Below are 25,425 nucleotides of genomic sequence, written 5' to 3'. Positions count from 1 at the left end.
CATCTAAATCACTCCTCAAAGTGTTACAAGTACTGTAATGATCACTGTTTCTGTGCTTCAGGAAACTGTGCTGACTTTTGTACCAAGTCCTCACAAACCAAACTGTGTTCTTATAAAGCAGTCTCAAGTCAGGTATACAAACACATATCCCTCATAACTGCCACAATGTTGAGCTGATCTAATTATGAATAGACTGCAATGAGTGAAATATTTATTTATCGGGATGTCTGATTCAAGATGGTCTTGAATTGTTGCGTTACTTGAAGCAAACGCAGGGTCATCGTTTATCTAGTTAGAAGGAGATAACACAATTGTTGTAGAGTACACCAACATGACTGTTGCAGAAATATCAATTAGAAGTAATCCTAAATAAAACCATGCAAAACGTTAAGTAACGATCACTAACTTTATCTACAAATACACTCTGAAGCTCAGCATTGTGTATAATTGTGTTGTGTAGTTGTCTGAATCAGCCAAGTAGTTTGTGTATGAGTGAACGTGACTGATGGCTGGTTTGTGAGGACATGATTGGGTTTGTAAGAGCTGGATGTGGGATTGTTCAGAGTGTATTTGTAGATAGTCAGTGATCGTTACTTGGTTTTATTTAGGATTACTTCTAATTTATATTTTTTTACAACAGTGTCGATGTTCTGTGTAAATTTTATTTTGTACTTTTTTGCTCTTCATAAATAAGGGGATGGATCAAATGATTATTGCATTTGCTTCTCAAAGTGTCTTGTGTCATGACCATCTGGAGTTAGACATCCCAGTAAATAAATATTAGATTTTTTAAAATCTGTTCCTAATTAGATAGGTTGAGCGTTGTGTCCTATTCTGTGCTCCACTAAGGCATTTGTGTGTTTTTGTATACCTGACTTAAAGCTGCTTCATAAGGTTTGCTGATTTTGTATTTCAGGATACTGTGTGTACTAATACAGTGATCATTACAGTACTTGTAACACCTACAATATAGATACATACATCCACATGATTTATCACCATTATTTGTTATCCACATGCCACTTTATTATGCATGATTTATATTTGATTTTTTATAGACCTAGCAGGGTTTTTTTAGGGGTTCTTAATTGGAGACTGTAAAAGGTATAAGGGCATGTTCATCAGCACTTAAGAACAACTGAAAACATTAGTTTTGGTGATTTTGAAAGTGGATTTTACTATTTCTCTAGTGTGATTGGCGAATTTTTAACCTGATGACCAGGATGTTATTTGCCATATTTTTGAACTTGTCTACACAGTAGATAACAGTTTATTTTAGTTATGGAATAACTAAAGCTATAGAATAATGTTATTTGGTTCAAGTATTGAACCAGCTTTTAATACAAGAAATGGGTGTTACAGGTGTCTGTGGATTCTATATTCTGTTTGACTTTTTGGCTTTTTCATTGGTAGATGGTGTACCTGATACTACAGTGACAACAAGGAAAGTAGTTCGGAGGCCATGGACAACAAAGGAGGTCCTTGCTGTAATGAGGCATTTCAAATATCGGTCGTTTTCAAACCACAAAGGGTCGTTTGGCTTCAAAATTGGAGTGCGAGAAATGCAAGAAAGCAGAATTTCCCATTTTAGAAGGGCAAATTTTTTTGTTTAAAAAGTGTCTTAGATACTGTTTTTAAGATAGTTGTTCCTGTTGAAAACTACTTCCAATAGTCTCCTCACAAAAATCCCTTTTGATGGTTTTGAGTTCCATATCAAAGGGTGTGAATACTTATGTACCTATTATGTTTAAATGTTTACATTTTTAAAAGATTTACAAAAATGTCTGAAAACATGTTTTCTCTTTGTCATTATGGGTTACTTCGTGTAGATTTTTTAAAAAGAAAACTAAACTCAAATCGGATTTCGAATATGTCTGTAACGTAACAAAATGTGGGAAAAGTGAAGGGGTGTGAATACTTTCTGATGGCACTGTATATTTATATATTGATGACAGATTGGCAAAAACAAAGCTGTCTTTAAAATATTGGTTACATTAGATTGAAAAGACAGGCAGATTATGTGTCCTTTTATGCCTTTGATTGTCCTCTTAAGACAGTATCTGCTCATGTTTGTGTTTGTGTATGTGGTGTGTGCTGATAAACCATGCGTGTCCTTTTAAACACTCTTCAGGTCATGTCTCTCTAAGGCTGTAAAATGTCAGGTATATGATATTGCCATGATTTTAAAATAAAAAGGTGATTCTAATTTGGATGTATCTTTAGCAGGTTTAAATACATTTTTGGGAGTTACTTGCACATTGATAGCATATGTGGAAAGTGGTGTCCCCATAAAGTAGGTACTGAGTCAGGTGTCCTCATATACCATAATTACCAGTATGTATGTGTGTGTGTGTGTGTGTGTGTGTTCTCTATGAGAAAAACGTGAGTGATGAGAAATGTGACTCATTCACTCATCACGCATCCATCCCTCGACCAACACCCGCCACAACCGACCAATCAGAGTAGAGGACGGTGTGAGTAGGCGGGGCTGGGACCTCACAGCCCTAATGGAAACTCCGCTCAGTGTCATAAACGGTCAATTCCTGCGATACACAGTGGAGTGAATTTGGGCTTTGGGTCAATTCTGAGACTCTGAGAAGAAAACGAGCATAAAATGTTCCCCGAGTCTTCCACAGGGTGAGTATGAACTACTTTATATGTGTGTATTATGAAGCTTTAAACGTAAATATAGTTAGCCTGGGCTGGTTAGCCGGGGGAGCTAGCATCCTAACCCCGCCACGCGATGCACAGAAATGCGGAAGATGATGAAATATGTGGCTGTAGTTTCACTGTCAAAGTCAAGTCAACACTGTCAAACTCATGGCCTGTTTTATTTATTCTTTTATTATACATAATAATACATAATATAAATATACATTTGCGAAATGAATTGTACAGTCGGTAATTTTGGATGACGCAAGAGATTTTAGTATTTACATAACAGACTTACAGTAAACGCAATGTGCACTTTATTTGCATTGTAGAACACATTATTACTTATTATTATTATAAGTAATTAAATACATGTATATTTAACTGTATATATTAAACAATCATACACACACGTGCACACATGATAGGGTATTATAAATGAATTAACTTTACACATTGGTCCATAAATGCTCTTTTTAAACATTAACATACATTTTTTTGTATTTTATTTTTATTTAACCTTTATTTAACCAGGCTTCCTATTTACAGTGGCGGCCTGGCAAAAGGCAAAGCCTCTTAAGGAACAATCATACAAACAAATTTACATTAGACATTGAAAACAAACAACGATGATCACAATACAACAACACATAGTCGAATCACCCAGCAACAGTATAAAAGAAGAATCAATTTGTCATACAGCTGCACGTATCTCTTAAGATATCTGTAATTTGTTCTTAGAAATAAATTTCTCCAGCCTTGGAGTTTCCTGCAGTTTGTTCCAGTCCGTGGCTGCAGCCACTTGAAATGATGACTGACCAAAAATGCTGTTCGTTTTAGGTGTTTGTTTTACAGTTTTATTAAGTCTCATTTATATAAAACACAGCAGTCACTTTATTCCACGTTGTTTGACACTGAGAGGTGAGAGTAGGTTGACTTGATGCCACACGATGCGATGCAGTGCTATGGCATGCATTTGGGGCCAAAATCGTCTTAGTTCTAACGCCTGTACACGTAAAAATATTACGTGTCCAGACGTAAAATATGTACGTGTACAGAAGGCAAAATATGACGTGTTAACGCCTCTTCACAACTTATAGCCAATCAGTGAACTATAACATAAATATATCTGCATGTGAATAAGGGACCGTGACAAACACTGACAATGTGCAACGTTTGGCTTCCCATATTCATGAGACGCGTACACACGTTACAACGTATTGCCTACTAAGCATGACACATGCAAACGTAGCGTTACGTTATTTGCACGTGAGAGCACGCACTAAATACGCACTGTGCTCTTAATTTAAACGTAGGCTCATGTGACCGTGATGTAGTCAATTTACTTTACAAAATGGCTCTTCGAAATTTTCTTTTGAATTGCAAAAGAGTATTTGCGGACTGCACAAGACTGGCCAGTTCCAGCCATGCTCCGGCAGATGTGGATCTGATAATAACAAGGTAAAGTGCTAATTATGATTTTTGTTGTCTGTTATGATGTCTGTTTTCTTTGTTGTTTATATGTACTTTTTTGCATTTATCCACAAAATGAAATGAAGTTTAATTCTACAGTATGTCAAAATCTAAAGAAAAAATAATAAAACCGGGCCTTTTGATTTTGTAGATAAAACTGTCCATGGCATATTATTATTATTATTATTATTATTATTATTATTATTATTATTATTATTATTATCAATATTGAACTTTGACCCCAGACAAGGTCCGTGTTCATATAGAATTTTTTTTTAATTAAAATTGTATATTCAATACCAGATTGTGTCTTTGCCCCCAAGCACAATGCAAGCAAAGGCTATTTTTTAAAATGATCTCTGAACCAATCACAAAATTTTACTTTACCCCATACATCAATTTAAGCCAGTATCAATAGCTTTACTGTCATCATTCATACACAAATCAAACCCTGAATATATTTCTGCCTTTAAAAACATGACTATCTACATGCCCACTTAATTTTACTGCCCCCCAAGCAAAGCAGTCCAGAACCGGGGCTGTTCAATATTGTCATTTTCAAATCTACATTAATGCAAATGTTATTGGTTCAAAAACAGCCACAATTAAGTAAAATTTTTCGACGGAGCTCCATGGTGACTTAGTGCTATTTTTATAACATGCCCTGCGGGCGACACACATGGTCCATGCGGGCGACCAGGTGCCCCCGGGCACCGTCTTGGCTACCCCTGGCCTATGGTGTGTATTAAACACTGCAGGTTTGTCTGAGAATGAATGAATGAATGTTGACCGTAAAGTGCAAAGATTTAAATATGTATTGTTTATTTATGGATTTATTTAGATTTAATGCATTGAAATGCTCAAACACGTGACCAAATAAACCAACTAAAATCTATATTAATGCCAGAATCTGAAATCTTTTTTTTTTTTTTTAATAGTGTAATGAGGAGTTTTACTGGAAAAAGAGTCCAGCTGCAACTGAAACATGAAGAGCTCCAGCAGTGTGAGGACAACACCAGATGCCATAAGAAGTCTAAATTGGAAGTTTTGTTCAAACTGTTGGAATTAACTGAAGCGCAGTTCAAGAGACCTCAACACAACATTTCTGTTTTATGTACGTGGACAAAATTGTTGGTACCCTTATGTTAAAGAAAGAAAAATCCACAATGCTCACTGAATTAATTATATATTACCACCATCATTCTATTACTACTATGAATATATCAGTACACCTGATTATAACAGCAGACTTACAGGTGCATCTCAATAAATTAGAATATCATCAAAAAGTTAATTTATTTCAGTAATTAAAAAAAAAAAAAAAACTCATATTATATAGATTTATTACAAACAGAGTGATCTATTTCAAGTTTTTATTTCTTTTAATGTTGATGATTATGGCTTACAGAATATGCACTCAATACTTGGTCGGGGCTTCTTTTGCATGAATTACTGCTTCAGTGCAGTGTGGCATGGAAGCAATCAGCCTGTGGCACTGCTGAGGTTGCCCAGGTTGCTTTGAGAGCGGCCCTCAGCTCGTCTGCATTGTTGGATCTGGTGTCTCATCTTCCTCTTGACAATACTCTATAGATTCTCTATGGGGTTTAGGTCAGGTGAGTTTGCTGGCCAATTAAGCATAGTGATACTGTGGTTATTAAACCAGGTATTGGTACTTTTGGCAGTGTGGTCAGGTGCCAAGTCCTGTTTGAAAATGTAATCTGCATCTCCATAAAGCTTGTCAGCAGAGGGAAGCATGAAGTGCTCTAAAATGTCCTGGTAGATGGCTGCGCTGACTTTGGACTTGATATAACACAGTGGACCAACACCAGCAGATGACATGGCTCCCCAAACCATCACTGATGTGGAAACTTCACACTAGACCTCAAGCAGCTTGGACTGTGTGCCTCTCCACTCTTCCTCCAGACTCTGGGACCTTGATTTCCAAATGAAATGCAAAATTCCTTCTGAAAACTTTCATCTGAAAACAAGACAGTTGTAGCCCATGTCCTGGATACGTCTGTGTGTGGTAGCTCTTTAAGCACTGACTCCAGCAGAGGTCCACTCCTTGTGAATCTCCTCCATATTTTTTAATGGCCTTTTCTTGACAATCCTTTCAAGGCTGTGGTTATCCCTGTTGCTTGTGTACCTTTTTTCTACCACACTTTTTCCTTCCACTCATTTTTCCATTAAAATGCTTGGATACAGCAGGAGGTTGTCAGTGACTGCCTTCTGGACATCTGTCAAGTCAGCGGTCTTCCCCATGATTGTGTAGCCTACTGAACTAGACTAAGGGACCATTTTAAAGGCTTAGGAAACTTTTGCAGGTATTTTGTGTTGATTATTCTACTTTTCTGAGATAATGAAGGGTTTACATTGACTGTAAGCCATAATCATCAACATTAAAAGAAATAAACGCTTGAAATAGATCACTCTGTTTGTAATGCATCTAAAAAATATGAGTCAACTTTTTGAATTGAATTACTGAAATAAATTAACTTTTTGATAATATTCTAATTGATTGAGATGCGCCTGTATGTGATGATACAGGGACCTTTTGTCAATTATTTGTAGGTAGTTTGACCAGAGTAGGTCCCCCCTCATAAGCCTCGGTTCCTCCCAAGGTTTCTTCTTCAGCTCTGAGGGAGATTTTCTTTGCCACTGTTGCCCCTGGCCTCGCTCACCTGGGGGTTTTACATTTCATATTCAAACTTTTGTCTTTACTGGATTTCTGTGAAGCTACTTTTTTTTAAATATATTTTCCTCAATAAATAAACTCCCATTTTGTGAGATTTTGACCATGGCAATGTCAGAACCAGATATTTTGCATGCTTCTTTTGACTATGCTACAGGAAGAAACTTCATATCTAAATTATCATTGCTGCTTGTTATTTATCATTTATCACTTGTTATTTATTGTTACATTTATCATCATAATAAAACTAAAGAAAATAATCCTACAGAATATCAAGAAATAAAGCAGCAGGTTAATAAACAAAGAATCACCTTCACTGTGCAACTTAATTCAATTTGTAAGTAAATATCTCCATCTACCCTGGTCAAAATATCCTATAGGATTTTCAGTTTTTCCAATACAGTCCTATAGGATTCCAAAAATCCTATAGGACTTTTTGTTTTTTCCTATTAGAATTCAGTTGGATTCTAAATGTTCAACTGTCTCCCTGTTGTAAATATGAAATAATTATGTTTAACCTTGTAGTTATCATTAAAGAATGTATAAACAAATAGGGAAAATTGACAGTAATACAATATCTTCAGAATAATTAATAAATTATATATTCAGCTAACACAGGGAAGCTTCTACAGTGGCTTCTACAGTGGCTTCTACTGACCTGCGCGTGCGGAATCAGAATTTAAATTACACCTGGTCCGTTAAAGACGTTGGATCCGACCAGGAGTCTACCAGCTACTGAGAAGGTACAAACATACACACTCTCATTTAAGCTTATTTTCTTTAGAAATGCGATATAGAAATATTATATTTTATTAAGTACATATAAATAAATCCATTAAGTTTTTATAGTTTAAATTCGTAGTGTTTGTTAACGGGAACTTATGCGGACGCCGGCATTAGGGTTAATTGCGTTTAACATTGCATTTACATCATATATTTAGATTACAAAATTAGTAAGACATGTCCGATAGTTTTCTTGATGTTTTTAAGTTATATTAATTAGATATTAATAACGTTATAGCCAGACAGCTAACTTGCTGTGCTGGAGTACCGTTGTTTAAAGTTACCATGACAACCATGACACTGTTTGCAGGAGTGAGACTCTGACGGGATTTTTTTTATTTTAAATCTGAGGAAAACATTCTGAAAAACAAAATCTTAACTACATCCATATACACATAACATATAAGAAAAAGTTATTGTTAATTAGTAAACACCGTTATAAAAATTATTTTTACTATTCTACTTTTATTTGGTGTGTGTGTGTGTGTGTGTGTGTGTGTGTGTGTGTGTGTGTGTGTGTGTGTCCCCGTCTCTCTCTCATTCCAGAGTATGGCCTATATGCTAATACAGTGGATAGAAGATCCACCTACGTGGGATGTTTTGCCTATAAAAAAAATTCGCAAATGTAATTTGTTCAGTGGGTTCAATATGTGATGTATTTTATGGCGATGAAACAAGCCCAGCAAAAATTCTACAAAAAGGTTAGTGAATTTCATCAGTGCATCAGTACATTCACCCAAAGTAAGAACTGAAGTAGGCACACTATACGCCAAGTTCCAAATTATTATGCAATTGATATTTTTCTCTGATTTTCCTAAATGATCGATGCAGATGACCGTCAGTATAATTTTCAAGTCATCAACCGTTAGAGTATAAATCAAATTTTATTGAACAAACCTCCCAATGATAACAGTATTTTTTTTTTTTTTTTTCAAAAACAAACAGTTTCCAAACATTTTATAGGTTGTAAAGAACTGAAAATGGTAATTTGTTGAATTGGCAGCATTAAGAGGTCACATTCACTGAAATCATTTCAATCAAAAACATCTTAACAGGCCGAGTTATATGTTAACATAGGACCCCTTCTTTCATATCACCTTCACAATTCTTGCATCCATTGAACTTGTGAGATTTTCTGCTTAAAACTTTACCATGCAAAAGAAAAAAACAGACATTAGCAAGATACAGAAACACCACCACGTTCTCTGGGCTTGAGTTCATTTAAGACACTTTTCCACTTTGCCTCAGTCCATCTTAAATGATCTCAGGCCAAGAGAAGGTGGTGGTGTTTCTGGATCTTGCTAATATCTGTTTTCATCTTCTGCATGGTAAAGTTTTAACTTGCATTTGTGGATACAGTGCCAAGCTTACAGATGATGATTTAGAAAGGGTTTATAAAGTTTAAAAGTTTTATAAAGTGTTCTTTTTATTATGTACTGTAGGTGATGAAATACACAAGTTCTTTACTATTTGAATTGAGACATGTTTTTCTTGAATTTTTGCACTATTTGCCTGTCCAGTCTTTTACAGAGTGGTGACCCCCTCCCCATCTTTAATTCTGAAAGACTCAGTCTCTCTGGGATGCTCATTTTATACACAACCATCTTACTGCCCTGTTGTCAATGAAAATTAATGTTTTTTGTAGCATTACACAAATTTACTAGTTTTTTGTTACTTGGTTCCAACTTTTTTGGAATGTGTTGCAGGTGTGAAATGCAGGAATGGAGGTACATTAACAAGTTGATCAGACAAAACATCAAATATATCTTGGGTTCATACTGTCTGCAATCAAATAAGTCAAAGTAAATGTAAAAAACACTGCATTTTTATTTTATTTGCATTTTCCATACTGTCACAACTTTTTTCTGATTTTGGGTTGTAAAAGTATGTTTAGGACAGAAGTGGGTACTATGGTCTTAGAGGGCAGATTATGTCAGTTTGGTGATTTTCCTGCCCAAGCACACCTGAGTCAGTTCAGCAGGTTATGAACACGTTTATTTATGGTGTCAGAGCAGAAAAATCAGCAGAAACTGTGCTAGACTCTGGCCCTTGTTTCCCCACCCCAGCCATAGGATTTGTTTCACCCAGTCCTGATAAGAATCTTGTACATAAGTACTACTTATGGTCTGTCTGTCCAATGTCTAGTTCTTAGGGTAACATATTTGTACATATTTCCCATCATGCACAGAAAGTGTTTGATATTTACTTCTCGGGATGATATGGTATGCAACATTTTTGGTTTGTATTTTTCCACTGCCTGAAGATGTGTAAGGCAACATAAAAATGGCATTTTAAATTAGTTGAATGTCTAAACATTGTCATTTTTTGTTAGGTTAAAATTTGACCCAACACAGCAATCACTTCTGAGCAGTATGCGAATGTAAAATGGATCAACAAAAGATCTCTTACTGGCTGTTTTTGGGAGAAGAAAGTTGGCGACACACACAGGGTGCTCAAACACCTTAAGGGGAAGAGAGGCCAAACCTCAGCTGGATCCAGACAAAGTGTGTGACATAATAAGTGAGTAAATTATTTTCTGGAAATATTTGTTTTATATAATGCTGACAGTAACATTACAGTAAACCACAGTCTTCAGAGCATCACATGCTAAATAATCTCAGATTTCAATGCATGTAAACTGATCTTTTCATGGTGTAGAAAAACTGAACTCACTGACTTGTTCCCAAATGCTCTGATAAATTGGATGAGTGTATCATTGCGTGATGTTGATGGGTGGTAAAAACCACTATCATCGTTCCTTCTAACATACATTAGCAATTTTAAAAATTAGCTGTTTAAAATGAATATAAAAATTATGTTATTTTCTGTGGTTTCTTTGTTTTACAGACTACATCAGGAAAAAATTTGGCACAGATCCTAGATTAATCAAACAAGCCATTTCCCAAAAGTGTGCAGATGAACGTAAAATGGCGACGAGTAAGATTTTGTTGTCTAGCCTTTGTTGCCTTGTTGTCTGTATTTATTTGCTTGCATCATTGTTTGTCTGTTTGTTACTTAATTGTAATAAAATTGTTTAAACAACCAATTAATAATTGTTTAGTTATTTAAGCAAGGAAATTTTAATGTAGAAAAGTATAATAAGACTATATAATATAATATATAATATAATATAATATAATTGCAATATGATAAGACAGGAATTTTAATATGCATTTATTTTTTTTAATGTTTATCTGTAAATCAAATAGAATTACTAGATAAAATCATATTAGAATATTAGGATTCCTATTTTGTGGCCAAAACATTTCTTATAGAATATCCAACAGGATTCCTATAGGATGGCCAATAGGATTCCTACAAGACGTTTAATAGGATTCCTATAGGATGTCCAATAGGATTCCTACAAGACGTTTAATAGGATTCCTATAGGATGTCCAATAGGATTCCTACAAGACGTTTAATAGGATTCCTATAGGATGTCCAATAGGATTCCTACAAGACGTTTAATAGGATTCCTATAGAATGTTTAATAGGATTCCTATAGGATGTCCAATAGGATTCCTATAAGATGTTTAATAGGATTCCTATAGGATTGGTTCCAAAATATGATAGAAAACCAATAAGATTCCTATAGGATTTTTTTCTATTGGAATCCTATAGGATATTTTGACTAGGGTACCGGCAAAATGCCAAGACGTTGTACAATTACGTCTGTACGGGTAAAAAAAAAACCCTCTGGAAACATAAAAATATGCCGTCTGTACACGTAAAAAAAGTACCTCTGCAGACGCAAAAATAAGCCGTCTGTACACGTAAAAGAAATACGTCTCAATACATCACACGTACATATTTTACGTCTGGACACGTAATATTTTTACGTGTACAGGCGTTAGAACTAAGACGATTTTGGCCCCAAATGCATGCCATACAGTGCGAACGCTACAAGCCCGGGCTGTGTCCCAAACCGCAATATCAATCCCGTGTTCCTGTATATTGATAAACTAAGCAGGGCGCTAGTAAGCCGAGGAAAACCTTTACATAAATAAAAACTTAAATATATTGTATAATACGCTTATATTTTACAAAGGCGTTTCACTGCTGTCCATTAAACATTTACTGTATGAGTAATACCATTGAAAATAGACTATAATGGCTAAACGCTGCATGTTTTAGTCATAAGAAAGTGGAGCTGATGACTAAATCTATTGAGTTACACACTTGTGTGATGAAACATGAAACGCTATAAATTAAACTATAAATATTGACTACTTGGGTGACTCAAATTACACTGATCATAATATTTGATTATTGTGTATTTAGTCATACGTGTGTGTATGTATGTATGTATGTATATTTGACCTGACTTTACTAGTAAAACTATATAATTATACTTATAATTACTATAAAATCATATAAAATGTGCACATTTTATGCATGGCTGGATGCTGTGTGTTACACGTGATGCCAGCTTGGCTGCGTCCCAATCCACATTACGACGGTGAAAAGTGTTTCTAAATACAACTGAAATACAAGCAGAATAGATAGGGTTAAACAGAAACATTTATGTAAATAAATGTTCCATCGCTTTATCCGGGTCGCGGTGAATTCGGCTTTTCTGTAATGATTCTGTTTTATCGATTTGCCGAGATGTAGTGTCCCTAAGTAGTGCGCAACATGTGGTCACTATGGTAACCTGCTGACTCGACACACTGTGTATGTGTGTGCGGAGGTGTGTCCGGAATGGGAGGGGTGAGTGTGTTGGGATGTTGCCCTGGCAACCCGCCTGGTTTTCTAGTGTGACGTGATTTCCTCCTCGTACACTACAAGGGTAAAAAGCCCCAATCTGAGGAACAGCTTCTGTATTTTCCTCAGTATCTATAAATCTGTGCACATATATTTAGATCAGATAACATTAGATTACCTACAGTGTATCACAAAAGTGAGTACACCCCTCACATTTCTGCAGATATTTAAGTATATATTTTCATGGGACAACACTGACAAAATGACACTTTGACACAATGAAAAGTAGTCTGTGTGCAGCTTATATAACAGTGTAAATTTATTCTTCCCTCAAAATAACTCAATATACAGCCATTAATGTCTAAACCACCGGCAACAAAAGTGAGTACACCCCTAAGAGACTACACCCCTAAATGTCCAAATTGAGCACTGCTTGTCATTTTCCCTCCAAAATGTCATGTGATTTGTTAGTGTTACTAGGTCTCAGGTGTGCATAGGGAGCAGGTGTGTTTAATTTAGTAGTACAGCTCTCACACTCTCTCATACTGGTCACTGAAAGTTCCAACATGGCACCTCATGGCAAAGAACTCTCTGAGGATCTTAAAAGACGAATTGTTGCGCTACAAGAAGATTGCCAACACCCTGAAACTGAGCTGCAGCACAGTGGCCAAGATCATCCAGCGTTTTAAAAGAGCAGGGTCCACTCAGAACAGACCTCGCGTTGGTCGTCCAAAGAAGCTGAGTGCACGTGCTCAGCGTCACATCCAACTGCTGTCTTTGAAAGATAGGTGCAGGAGTGCTGTCAGCATTGCTGCAGAGATTGAAAAGGTGGGGGGTCAGCCTGTCAGTGCTCAGACCATACGCCGCACACTACATCAAATTGGTCTGCATGGCTGTCACCCCAGAAGGAAGCCTCTTCTGAAGTCTCTACACAAGAAAGCCCGCAAACAGTTTGCTGAAGACATGTCAACAAAGGACATGGATTACTGGAACCATGTCCTATGGTCTGATGAGACCAAGATTAATTTGTTTGGTTCAGATGGTCTCAAGCATGTGTGGCGGCAATCAGTTGAGGAGTACAAAGATAAGTGTGTCATGCCTACAGTCAAGCATGGTGGTGGGAATGCCATGGTCTGGGGCTGCATGAGTGCAGCAGGTGTTGGGGAGTTACATTTCATTGAGGGACACATGAACTCCAATATGTACTGTGAAATACTGAAGCAGAGCATGATCCCCTCCCTCCGGAAACTGGGTCGCAGGGCAGTGTTCCAGCATGATAATGACCCCAAACACACCTCTAAGACGACCACTGCTTTATTGAAGAGGCTGAGGGTAAAGGTGATGGACTGGCCAAGCATGTCTCCAGACCTAAACCCAATAGAACATCTTTGGGGCATCCTCAAGCGGAAGGTGGAGGAGCGCAAAGTCTCGAATATCCGCCAGCTCCGTGATGTCGTCATGGAGGAGTGGAAAAGCATTCCAGTGGCAACCTGTGAAGCTCTGGTAAACTCCATGCCCAGGAGAGTTAAGGCAGTTCTGGGAAATAATGGTGGCCACACAAAATATTGACACTTCAGGAACTTTCACTAAGGGGTGTACTCACTTTTGTTGCCGGTTGTTTAGACATTAATGGCTGTATATTGAGTTATTTTGAGGGAAGAATAAATTTACACTGTTATATAAGCTGCACACAGACTACTTTTCATTGTGTCAAAGTGTCATTTTGTCAGTGTTGTCCCATGAAAAGATATACTTAAATATCTGCAGAAATGTGAGGGGTGTACTCACTTTTGTGATACACTGTATATCGTCCACCAGGAGAAATGTGTCTATTGGTTCCTCTTTTTATAAAGAACACCAGATTACATATGAACAAATAAAGGCCTATCATTCTGCCTGTCATGTTTAAGAATTATAAACAAGTTTGCTGTAATATTTTGTGTACATCTCAGCTTTCAAACTTATTTATTAGGATCTAACGTCATGGTTTACACACTTCGGTTACATTCATAACAGAAACGGTAGTTACTTGGTACACAAGATTCATCAGTTCACAAGTTAAATGTGAAACACAGTCGTGAACAGTTTTGTATCTCTAATTCATCTGACTGCATGTCTTTGGACTGTGGGAGGAAACCCACACATACACGGGGAGAACATGCCAACTCCACATAGAACCTGGGCATCGAACCCAGGACCTTCTTGCTGTGAGGCGACAGTGCTACCCACTGAGTCACTGTGCCACCCCATGAGCTTTTAAAAACCATCGTTTAAATTATATAAACATTAATAATGTTTTACCCTCTTCACTGACGAACACTCAAGTATAATAAGTTCTCCTTGGCTCATCCAGTTGTGTAATGTATCCCACTGTAGCAGTTTTATTTTGCCATCATTTTAATAGCGATGCTTCTAAAACATACTTAGTCTTTACTTGAGATTATTGTCAGGTCGTGATCAATATGAAACTCAGTCAACAGGTCACTGCGTCTTCTTTCAAGCAATATTACTTTATATCGTACTTATTTCATACCTTTTGGATGTGGTTTTGCTTGAAATGTGTGTGTTAGATTATTATTTATACAACAGGTAGTTCCGACCTTACAATCTGATTGGTTGAGAAGCGTTCTAAACACGGCCTTTTCACACCACAATGGTATTACTCCGCTGACGCGTTACCATTAACGACAAGCTTCATGCACATAAACGCGCACGCAGGCGACACAGACTTTTTTTCCCGGTCGCGTTTTAAATCAATTATCTGATATACAATCTAGCGCACTATGTAGGGAACATAAATTCATGATCTGATACACAATCTAGTGCACTATGTAGGGAACATAAATCCATGATCTGATACACAATCTAGTGCACTATGTAGGGAACATTAATGTGTTTGTAACGCGAACAGTTAGTTAAGCCCTAGTAGTTCTGTTTTCATCCATAGCCTTTGGTGTGTGCGAGAGGTTTTTTTATTTCTTTTTTTTCCTTCGGAGGTTCTTGCTTTCTTCTTGTTGTTCTTACCTCCCTAAAATGAGTTTTTGCAACTTGGGATGTCTGCTTTGTAGTGTTAAACTTTGTATTCGTTGTGGAACTACTTTTTGGCGGAAGGTATTGTCAATATTAAAGCATATTTAATATGAAATTCAGGGCTTCTTTGATTTATTTTCTTTCTTTATTTTGTAAAAACTGTTGTATAAAAGCAATAGAACACTCGAGGTCGTGTGTTATCGCGAATAACATCACAGCCGTGATGTTATTCGCGATAACACACTCCCTCTCGTGTTCTATTGCTTAAATAAAAGCCATTCTCTCAGTGTGTTCACTCACTGTGTATACTGCAAACAATATATCAAGGACTTAATATTGACTTTATGTTCTTACGCTAGAAATGACGAAGGCAAATATATGGGTGTGTTTGTCATCTAAAGGATTGTGCGTAAAAAAAAGTCTTGACGCTTTTAAAAGGACAAGATTTAGGGTTTGTGTGAAGTATGTTAATGTCCTTTATGACTCACTCTGTGTATGCAGGCATTCTGCCCAGTTTTTATTGCATGCTGTGTTAACAAACACTTGTGTCCTTAATTCACCCTTCAGATACGGTTATGAGGCGTGCAAGGCTACTGCTGACTGGCTGCTGGCTCAGGCCTCAGTCCGACCCCTGGTGGGAATTGTGTGCGGCTCAGGCCTCGGTGGCTTGGCAGATATGCTGAAGGATCAGAAGGTTGTGCGATACAGCGATATTCCCAACTTTCCCCAGAGCACAGGTGAGGTGCCATGTTCTAGTCCACATACAACTTTATTTCAATATGTTCCCAGAGCAGTTCATCTGAAAGTACTGTATTACCCTGGGGTCTCAAATTAATTATTATTTTACTACCAAGTGACCTTTTAAAGTCACACCTTCAACTATAGTAAATGAGGGATGATGATGATGAGACTATAAGGGAAGGGAGGGGAACTCTGAGAATATTGGGCTATTTTATAACTCTGTGCAACGATGTGTGTGGTCATATAATAATCTGTGTGCTTTTTTATTTTCTGTGATTATTAACACTCACCTAATAACAATAGTTGTGTTTTACTTGTCAGTGTGATTAATTAATCACTGCCATGTCACTGCTCTAATCGATTGCTGTGTGTCCTTTAGTGCATGGTCACGCTGGCCGGTTGGTGTTTGGCACTCTTAAAGGAAAGCCGTGTGTTTGCATGCAGGGAAGGTTTCACCTCTATGAAGGATATCCTATTCAGAAGGTAAACTAATCTAAGGTTACAATAGGCACTGGATCACCCAAACTAGACAGTTTAAGATTTCTAAAACATCTAAATGGATCTCGGTGGTGGTGGGCTAGTGTAATAGAACCACTGCGCCACCCAGCACTCTTGCTTTATTTATATTTTATGCAAATTTACATTCAGAAACTTAAACTAAAATAAACACAGTTTCATAAATTTTTACATGTAAACAAAGCCGAACATCTGTGGCAATGAAACCCCTGTACAAGAGCAGCAAACAATATAACAATTTTGATAATATGTCACGTTAAGCTTTTGCTAGATTGCATTCATCATGCTCTCTCTGTACCTGGCTCATCAGATCATCATGCCCATACGCGTCTTCAAGCTGATGGGTGTCGAGACGGTCATCCTGACGAATGCTGCCGGAGGGCTGAACCAGGACTACAAAGTTGGAGATGTCATGATTATTAAAGACCACCTCAACATGCCAGGTTTTTCTGGGAACAACCCCCTATGTGGACCCAACGATGAGAGGTAAAGCAAAATGTCATAGTGTGTACATGTTACATATAAGTTAGGTCTCTGGGTATAATACTACTCAGTCTTATGTAAACTTAGCTGTCCACTTAATGAACATTAAAAAGAACACTAAAAATATATTTAAAGTAAATGAATAGGAGTGCTTGGGTGGTGCAGCTGTAAATTCTGCTAGCCCACTATGACTGGGATCCAGGGTTCGAATCCCCAGTACTACATACTAGCTTTGTCTGGGGGGAGGGCCAAGGCACCACGATTTATTGGCGTTCTGATAGGTGTATATTACTGCATTTCTCCCTGTGATTCTGGACTCACCGTTTGTATTATAGATCCATATCAATTGTATATCAAATGATCATGATACTGTATTGTGAATCTATATATATATATATATATATATATATATATATATATATATATATATATATATATATATATATATATATATATATATATATATATATATATATATATATATATTATAAATGAGTTATATCACCCACCCTCAGTCACCCTCATGCCAGTAAGTATAGGGATTGAATGTATATTCAGATGCTTTGCTGACAGCTATAGAATTATAGAATTAATGTCTCTTTCTCTCTCTCTTTCTCAGGTTTGGGACTCGTTTCCCGTGCATGTCTGATGCCTATAGCAGGCGGCTGTGTCAGCTGGCTCAGGAAGCAGGGACAGAGCTTGGCTACTCTGACTTTCTGAGAGAGGGGGTGTACTGTGTGCTGGGAGGACCATCCTTTGAGACCATCGCTGAGTGCAGGATGCTTAACCGCTTAGGTGCAGATGCTGTCGGTGAGTTATTTATTTAACATGTAAATTTACATGTAGTAACCCTGACAGCTAGTGTTCCTGTTATTAACTGTCACATGTGTATATGCTATGTAATTCACTATAATGTTGCTATGACCATCTGACAGGAATGAGCACGGTGCATGAGGTGATCGCGGCGCGTCACTGCGGAATGCAAGTGTTCGCCCTCTCCCTCATCACCAACAAGGCCGTGATGGACTACGACAGTGAAGAGAAGGCCAATCATGAAGAGGTTCTGCAGACTGGTGAGCAGCGCTCCCAGCAGCTGGTGAAGCTGGTCTCCACCCTCGTCACACGCATCACCCCTAACAATGATGAATGTTGAGAGTCCCATGGCCTCTGATTTCAAAAAACGAAGTGTAATGTGCATCATGCTTTGACATTTTGCACTACTCCCTTTGCACTTCTACAACCTGCTGTTACTGGCTCCTAAAATGATTAGATTGGGTTATTGGGTTGTGATCTATTTAGAGTTCTTATACTGTACTGTGTATGTTAACATTCCCAAGGGAAAGTTTGTTCCAGTGTAATGTCTTAAAAACAGACCAAAGCCAGCATGGCTGCACTTCATACATATTGTAATGTTCATAGTTCACCATTAAGAGTTATTATAATAATTATTGTCATTCATTTAACAGATCCCTTTTCTCAAACTATTTATTAGCTGTTTTAAGCACAGCTCTAATTATAACTTAAACAAAGAAGACTAATAATGAGGATGTGATCTTTTTATTTATCTTTCTTGAACAACTGTAACATTTTTATGTTCTCATTGGGATTTTTATTTTCTTTTTTCATTATATATTTAAGTAGTGTATTTATGTTAGGTAACTTTAAAAACTGTTCTCTGTGTTTTATTGAGATGTATTTTTATCTGATACTGAATTAAGCATTTATAATGAGCAGGATTATACTACACAGCTTTTCTTAATTAACGATAAATTTGAGATGGAATGTGCTGTATTTAAATGCTCATTAAATATAAACCGTGAATTGTGTGATTTTTTTGTGTTGTTTATTATTCTTACCAAATTTATTAAGATGGCAGGGTGCTTAAGTGGCCATGCTTAATGACCGGACAGGGAATTTCTTTTCTGCTGCTACAGTGATACCCACTGACTGACCATGGCACAGGCAAGAGTAGCGGAAGAATACAGGGAGAGTAGTGTCACAAAGTAACCTTTACAGATTTGAGTAAGTTTATTTATAATGGCAGAACCTGCTGGGGCAAAAACATACATACACTATTAATGTGCTGATGTGGAAAGTTTTTAAATGTTTACCTTTGTGGCAGGGCCTCCTAATGCATTTTGACAGTTGTCTGTTCACTGAGGGTGGTGAGAAAACTAAAACTTGTCCAGCACCTGGTCCTCCTTTGCTTTTTTTTAATATGTAATTTTTTTAATTGTTTAGAATATACATACTTTCTTAAATGTCTAAGTTGTCTAAAATAGAAATATAAAATCATGTCTGTTACATTTTTGTATATGTATGTACATAGATGTTAAAGTAAGTTTTAAACCCACTATAGATGGTGTAAAGTACTAAGTAAATACAAATTAAAGTAATGATAAAAAAATACAAATAAAATGTAAAGTACTCGAACCATGAAGTGAAACAAGCTACAAAATCATGTCAGAAAGAAGGAGGAAAGCATTAAGGAACGAATAAGGTATTAGGAAAAGTATTTCCCTAAAATTAAGAAAAGTGTTTAACAATCCCGGACTTCATATTTACTTTATACAAAGCAAAATGTTTAATCAGAAATATGAGAGTATTAAGTATACATCAAGGAACCGGACTCTCACCTAACAACAGCATCACGTGACTCAATAGATTACATTTCTGTATCACCTGTACCATCATTCATGTTGAGTCATTTAGTGAGGAAACAAAACTCAGGTAAAGAAACGGGAACTGAAGTGGACTTTGTTTTTGTGTTTTTAAAGATCGTGTGGTGCGTACAAGATCAAAAGTAAGTATTAATATACATTTCAAATCAACCAACAATAATTTAATTTGGTGTTACAGTTGTAAAAGTAAAAGTGATCATGTTAAAATCGTTCTGTTCTTTGTCTACGCTGTGTAGATGGGTGGGTGGATTAAATGAAGAGAATGTGTTAAATAATTTTATTATATATAATTAAATAATAATGTTAAGGTTTCTGATATTACATGTTATTACACATTATTACATGTTGTTATGGCGTGTATGCAGTAGGGTTGGCACCTATGTCTGACAAAAAACCAGGACATTGTCACGATGACCGACGAACCACTTTTGCGGTTTTGCCCGCGTGTTTAATAAACATTTTTAACTGAGCATATGGAACAGGTAACAGAAAGTGGCTCGCTCGGGGTCGGCTTTAGCCATGTGTCTGGCCTGTTTCTGACTGGCCTGTTAGTTTAAGTTCACATTCAGTACATAAAAGTGCTATCAACCAGCCGAGCATCTACACAGACATAATTGGCTAAGTCTGGGGGGATGGCCAAAGCTGTGCGATTAATTGTTGCCCTGGTGGAACTGGATCCGCCATGAACCTGAGCAGGATAAAGCAGTTGATGAACAGGATGACTTTTTACATATTGCAAAAGAATTGTTTAAACACGTGAAGTCTAGTTAGGTCACTGTGTTTTAATTAACGTGAACACTGAATAAATAGAAATACACTGATTTCTCTTTTTTTTAGGTAAAGATCACCCAAATCTCTCCGTGTTTCACACAGTAAATGAATACACTGGTGGGTGGGTGTCTTGCAAACAGCATCCAGGTATGAACCGTAGACAGTCTGGGAACTCCTTCAGTGTTTCTGAAATGAGGTTGGTGCTTTTAGGCAGAACAGGAGCAGGTAAAAGTGCCACTGGAAATACCATCTTGGGTTCACGACGTTTTCTGTCTGAATTGAGCATGAGCTCAGTGACAAACAAGTGCCAGAAGGAAAGTAGAGAGGTTCAGGGGCGAAGCCTGACACTAATTGACACTCCTGGCTGGTTTGACACTTCCCTCCAAGAAAAAGAAGTAGAAGACGAAGTGTTAAGGTGCCTGACGATGTGTTCACCTGGACCCCATGCATTTCTGCTCATTATACCAATCGCTCGCTTTACAGGGGAGCAGCAGGAGACTGTAGATATGATTAAAGAGGTTTTTCAGGAGAACATCACTAACCACACCATCATCATATTTACTCGAGCAGATGAGCTAAATAAAGAGCCAATTGAGCAGTTCATATCAAGACAGGACAAAACAATTCAAGATGTTATTAAACTATTTGGTGGACGTTTCTTGGCCTTTAACAACAAAAATCCAGAAAACCAGGATCAGGTGACCAAGCTCCTGCAGAAAGTGCATAGACTGATGAAACAGAATGGGAACAGTTGCTTTACCAATATGAAAACACAGATGATAGAGAATACACTGACCTTGCTGCATCAGAACAATGATGCAATAGTAGCTGGATTAATTACAACAGCTAAGCAAGAAATAAAGCAAAAGGCAGAACAACAGCAGGCTAAAATAATCAAGACCTTTGAGAAGGAGAAGCAGAAAATAAAAAGACACATAGAGCACATCCAAAGAAAAATCACTCGGTTAAAGTCAGAAAAGAAAACTAATGATCGTCGACGGCACCAGCATAGTCAAAACAGCAGACTTAAAAAGCTGAAGGAGAAAATGAAGATTGCTGAAAAGAAATGTGAAAAACAGAAGAAGAAACTTGAATTATGGATCCAGAATGAAGAAAAGAGGATAGAGCAGGAGCAGAGAGAAAAGGCTGTTAAAGATGATGGACGCAAGTGGTATAAAGATGAAAAATTCTTCACTATTCTCAAGTACACTATGATTTTTGGGGGAGGGATGGGAGTCGGAGCTGGAGCTACATTGTTTTCGGCACCTGTAGGTCTGGCAGCACAGTTAGCTCCTTTAGTTGGACGTTGGGTTGCACCTATACTGGCATCTGCAATTACAAAAGCAGGGCCTTTAATGGTTGAAATGGTGAAGTTTTCTTCTTTTACAAAATGTTCAGTTCAATAACCCTTATACAAACCTGCCTGATCGCAATACTGTAGTTGGGCCACCTGAAACTCTGAGTGGTGAAATACTTTATTTTGTTTATTAATGAAAATGTTGTAAAACTAGCATTTTATCATTACAGGAGCACAATTATAGACACAAATTTTCCTGTATAGTTGTGATTTGACATATTACAGTATAATAGTAATTGCCACTACATACTAAATATTTTTTATTTTATTTCACACTTTTTTCTATTTTTGAACTGTATTTACTCTGTGCTGGAGCTGCTGTAACACTCGAATTACCCCCTTGGGGATCGATGAAGGAATCTTAACTTAATCACTAGGATTATTGCCTAATTTCAAGGTAAAATTGTTCTAGCTCCTTTAGGTGGGTGTTGTTGGTGTTCATCAATCTTCAAGTCATGTCAGGTCATTCCAAGACATTTAAATGTTTTCCTTTAAAGTACTTTAGTATAACAGTACATTTATGGTTGTTGTTCTGCTGGAAGGTGAAACACTGGTGATTGAAACAGGTTTTTCTCAAGAATTACCCTGTATTTAGTGCCATCCATCTTTCCTAATAAAGGAATTCCTATAAATTCCTATAATTTTTTGGTGTTCATGTTTTGTCTTTCTTCCTGCTTTTTATCCATTTTACTGTGATGTAAAACTAATTTGTCAAAATACTATTTAACTCTTTTTAACTTTAATTCTTTTTTTTTTTTTACTTACAGTACACTTCCACAGTGGTACAGATGTTGATGCATAGGTTTTCTTTTGAGTAAATGTTTTATTGCTGCTAAATTGTAGGTGACACACCCTCATCCAGATCAAAAACAGGTAAATTGTTTTTCACATTTAATTTCCTTTTAGATGACATGGTACCTACAGGGAGATTTATAAGGCTGTGGTGCCATCGACTGGAGGTAAAGGTACATGGGTGCAGCAGTAATGGTAGTTCATGCTGTGACTGGTTTATATTTGATGTAGGAACCCTAATGCAGTCTGTCATTACAGTATCCAGTAAAATTTGAACCTGTTGAGTTTATTTTGTGATTGAAAGGCCTGTTTTATCTAAGATGCTTTTAAGGATTATGCAGAGTTTATGCATCACCATCAGTAAGACTTGTTGACCTGTATGTGCTTGAAATAAAAGTGATTTGTTAAAATGATCAAAAAACTTTATAGTAATGCACAAAATGATACAGTAGCTCAGCGGTAAAGGTGTCAGACTATTGCTCTGAAGGTTGCTGGCTTAAGCCCGACCACTACCGGCTGCCATTGGCTGTTGAGCAAGGCTCACAAACTCTTATTTGCTTAGACTGTATTCTGTTGCTTTAGATGAAGTAGTCTACTAAATGCCATAAATGTACCTGTTTTCGGCCAACGGGCCAAGCAAGAGTGATGTAGTGAGGTCACAATTCTTTTTTTTCTTTTTTTTACCCTAAAATAGGGTCACCGTATGGTGGAAATCCATTCACTTAAGAAACTTTCAATTTAACACACACAGGCCATATTTCATGTTTTATTGTTTCTAAGCAATATAACAGAACATTGAATTTGACCAAGGGTGTTTAAACTTTTCCACAACACTATAAACACTCAGGTAGGGATTTAGAATGAAATATGTGAGAGTTTATTAGATTAGCAGAAGTATAACAGTCTGTTTTCTAACAAAGTAAAACACTGGGCCTTTAAAAGCCTCATCCTACTGAAACACCACCACGGTTCTTCTCTGAGTAACCGACAACATGGTAAAAATGTTATATTCACATTTCATCAGGAACCCACTTCAATCAGTACTGTGGATTGCAAGCCTCTGCTGGGGTTCTAGACAAAACTACAGCAACACAAATCCCAAATATAATCATGAGTTTTGGCCACTCACACAATGCAGGCCAATATGTCTTTTGAAGGGGTAATACCAAGCAAACGTCATGCCGCAAACCGAGCAGCGAAAAGGTTTTTCTCCGGTGTGAATGCGCTGATGAGCCCTCAGGTTGGAACCATGGGAGAAAGCCCTGCCACAGTGGCGGCAGATAAAGGGCTTGCTGCCACTGTGTGCCCTTTCGTGGGTGACGAGGTTCCCTCGGAGGGAGAAGCGCTTCCCACATATTGAGCAGCCGAATGGTTTCTCGCCCGTGTGTATGCGCTGATGCCTCGTCAGGTCAGTCGTGCTCTGGAAGCTTTTAGGACAGAAGGAGCAGGAGAAAGGTTTGTGGTGGTTGTGAGCTCTCGGCAGACCCCTGGAGCCCAGCATCATGGACAAGCTGGCGGAGTTCTGACGGAGTGGAGAGGTTTGGATTCGGCCCTGGTTCTTTCTTTCCGTTGGCTGTTTTGGTACTGGCTCAATACTATACGGTATACCTTTAGAGGGTAAAATCTCAGTGGCCAAATTTAGGTTAAACACATGGGGGTCGATGTGGGATGCAGGTATACTCTGATGCAGCATTGATGAGCATCCAGGATTACCTGCATTCGTCTCGAAGTTCACTGAAGCCAAAGAGGGCCACGGAAACGCATCGCCGTCCATAATTGAGCATGGATCCAGTTCACTGGTCGTTTTTGTAAGAGGCTCCTCCTCCACCTCAGTTTTAAAGTTCACACCACTAAGGTTCCCGTGTGCTTCGCCTGCAGCCCCATTTTGGTGATTAATGGTTGAGTCATATTTGTAGTCTGATTCTTGTCCCGAGAGCTGTTGGTTTTGGTAAGCTGACTGTGGCTGGAACTCTTCTGCAGCGCCAAAATGATTATTGTCGCCCCCTAAAACACAATTTGTAAAGTCTGATGTTAGATATTAACACTGACATGCCTCAGTCCATCTTTTTGTGAGGTTTATCAGTATTGTTGGGACTGACCACAGAAGGGGCAAATCTGGAGGAGCATATAAAGATCTCTAAGGTATAGGTCTTACCTTTAAACCTAGAGCAATCTATTATACTTTAGTGAAGAAAATATAAAGCTACAACAATACTGCCTAGGTCAGGCCATCCTCGTTTAGTCTACAAATTGGGAGGGGAATTAATTAGAACTACTACTGTAATTACTACTGTAATCATCAATCAACAGGGACCCATGTACTGGTATTTATATGTATGACGGCTTTTTAGAATAAAGCTAAACAACATGCATATCTCACCTGTCATACAGCTGGACGTGCACTGCCTTTTGTCAGCCTGGCAGATCTCAAACTGGCACTGTGCTGTAGATACATGGTGACTCGTAGGCTCTACTTTTAGCGCAGCGGTGCTGTGCCCCCTAACGTCTGCTTTATCTTCAGCAGTCAGTGAGTCAGTAGGAATTTGGGATTCCCTACATGTTACACCTCTATCAGAAAGTGAAAACATGCAGGCTGGACTTTGTTCACATCTTGAGCTGGAAAAAGAATTTTGGATTCCTTGATTCTCGTTCTCTTGCAGGTTTGTCGTCAGTCTCAGGGTATTCGTCTTCGTACACTTGTCGTTATCCTGAAAGTTAGACTCTTGATGCGGATCATTAACTCCATTATC

At 37.6% G+C, this 25,425-nt stretch overlaps 3 protein-coding genes across 6 annotated transcripts in view; 2 read left to right on the top strand and 1 right to left on the bottom strand.

The window, feature by feature from the left end:
• The first annotated feature begins 1,835 nt into the window (after nt 1-1,835).
• Nucleotides 1,836-18,860, top strand: pnp5b (purine nucleoside phosphorylase 5b). 4 transcript variants are annotated; one of them, XR_010007548.1, is made up of 7 exons: nt 1,836-2,637; nt 4,042-4,113; nt 5,064-5,239; nt 7,427-7,560; nt 8,147-8,301; nt 9,933-10,120; nt 10,448-10,638. XR_010007548.1 is itself a non-coding variant. In XM_062987735.1 (6 exons), exons 1-6 carry the CDS (start codon nt 2,615-2,617, stop codon nt 18,225-18,227), a joined length of 882 nt encoding a protein of 293 aa, XP_062843805.1. In that variant the 5' UTR covers nt 1,836-2,614; the 3' UTR covers nt 18,228-18,860. The 4 variants fall into 4 exon arrangements, 1 of the variants encoding a protein (XP_062843805.1); XM_062987735.1 differs by lacking the exons at nt 4,042-4,113; nt 5,064-5,239; nt 7,427-7,560; ... (1 more) ...; nt 9,933-10,120; nt 10,448-10,638 and adding exons at nt 15,902-16,071; nt 16,455-16,558; nt 16,902-17,077; nt 17,694-17,884; nt 18,010-18,860; XR_010007549.1 differs by lacking the exon at nt 4,042-4,113 and having other exon boundaries at nt 2,599-2,637.
• A 1,815-nt stretch (nt 18,861-20,675) lies between these two features.
• Nucleotides 20,676-21,932, top strand: LOC134302238 (GTPase IMAP family member 4). Its single transcript, XM_062987274.1, has one exon. The coding sequence runs from the start codon at nt 20,676-20,678 to the stop codon at nt 21,930-21,932; it is 1,257 nt and encodes a 418-aa protein (XP_062843344.1).
• Nucleotides 21,933-23,536: 1,604 nt separating this feature from the next.
• LOC134302917 (zinc finger protein 287-like) overlaps nt 23,537-25,425 on the bottom strand; it is a 4,378-nt gene continuing 2,489 nt past the window's right edge. Inside the window, exons 2-3 of the mRNA XM_062988172.1 lie at nt 25,056-25,424; nt 23,537-24,679 (exon numbers count right to left, since the gene is read on the bottom strand). Coding sequence (XP_062844242.1) covers nt 23,784-24,679; nt 25,056-25,424 — 1,265 coding nt within the window. The 3' untranslated portion in view covers nt 23,537-23,783. The remainder of the gene's footprint in view (nt 24,680-25,055; nt 25,425) is intronic.

Source organism: Trichomycterus rosablanca, chromosome 25 (assembly GCF_030014385.1).
Source record: "Trichomycterus rosablanca isolate fTriRos1 chromosome 25, fTriRos1.hap1, whole genome shotgun sequence".
Lineage (NCBI taxonomy): Eukaryota > Metazoa > Chordata > Actinopteri > Siluriformes > Trichomycteridae > Trichomycterus > Trichomycterus rosablanca.
The sequence above is the reverse complement of the archived record's forward strand: the minus strand, read 5'-3'. Positions and strand labels throughout refer to the sequence as shown.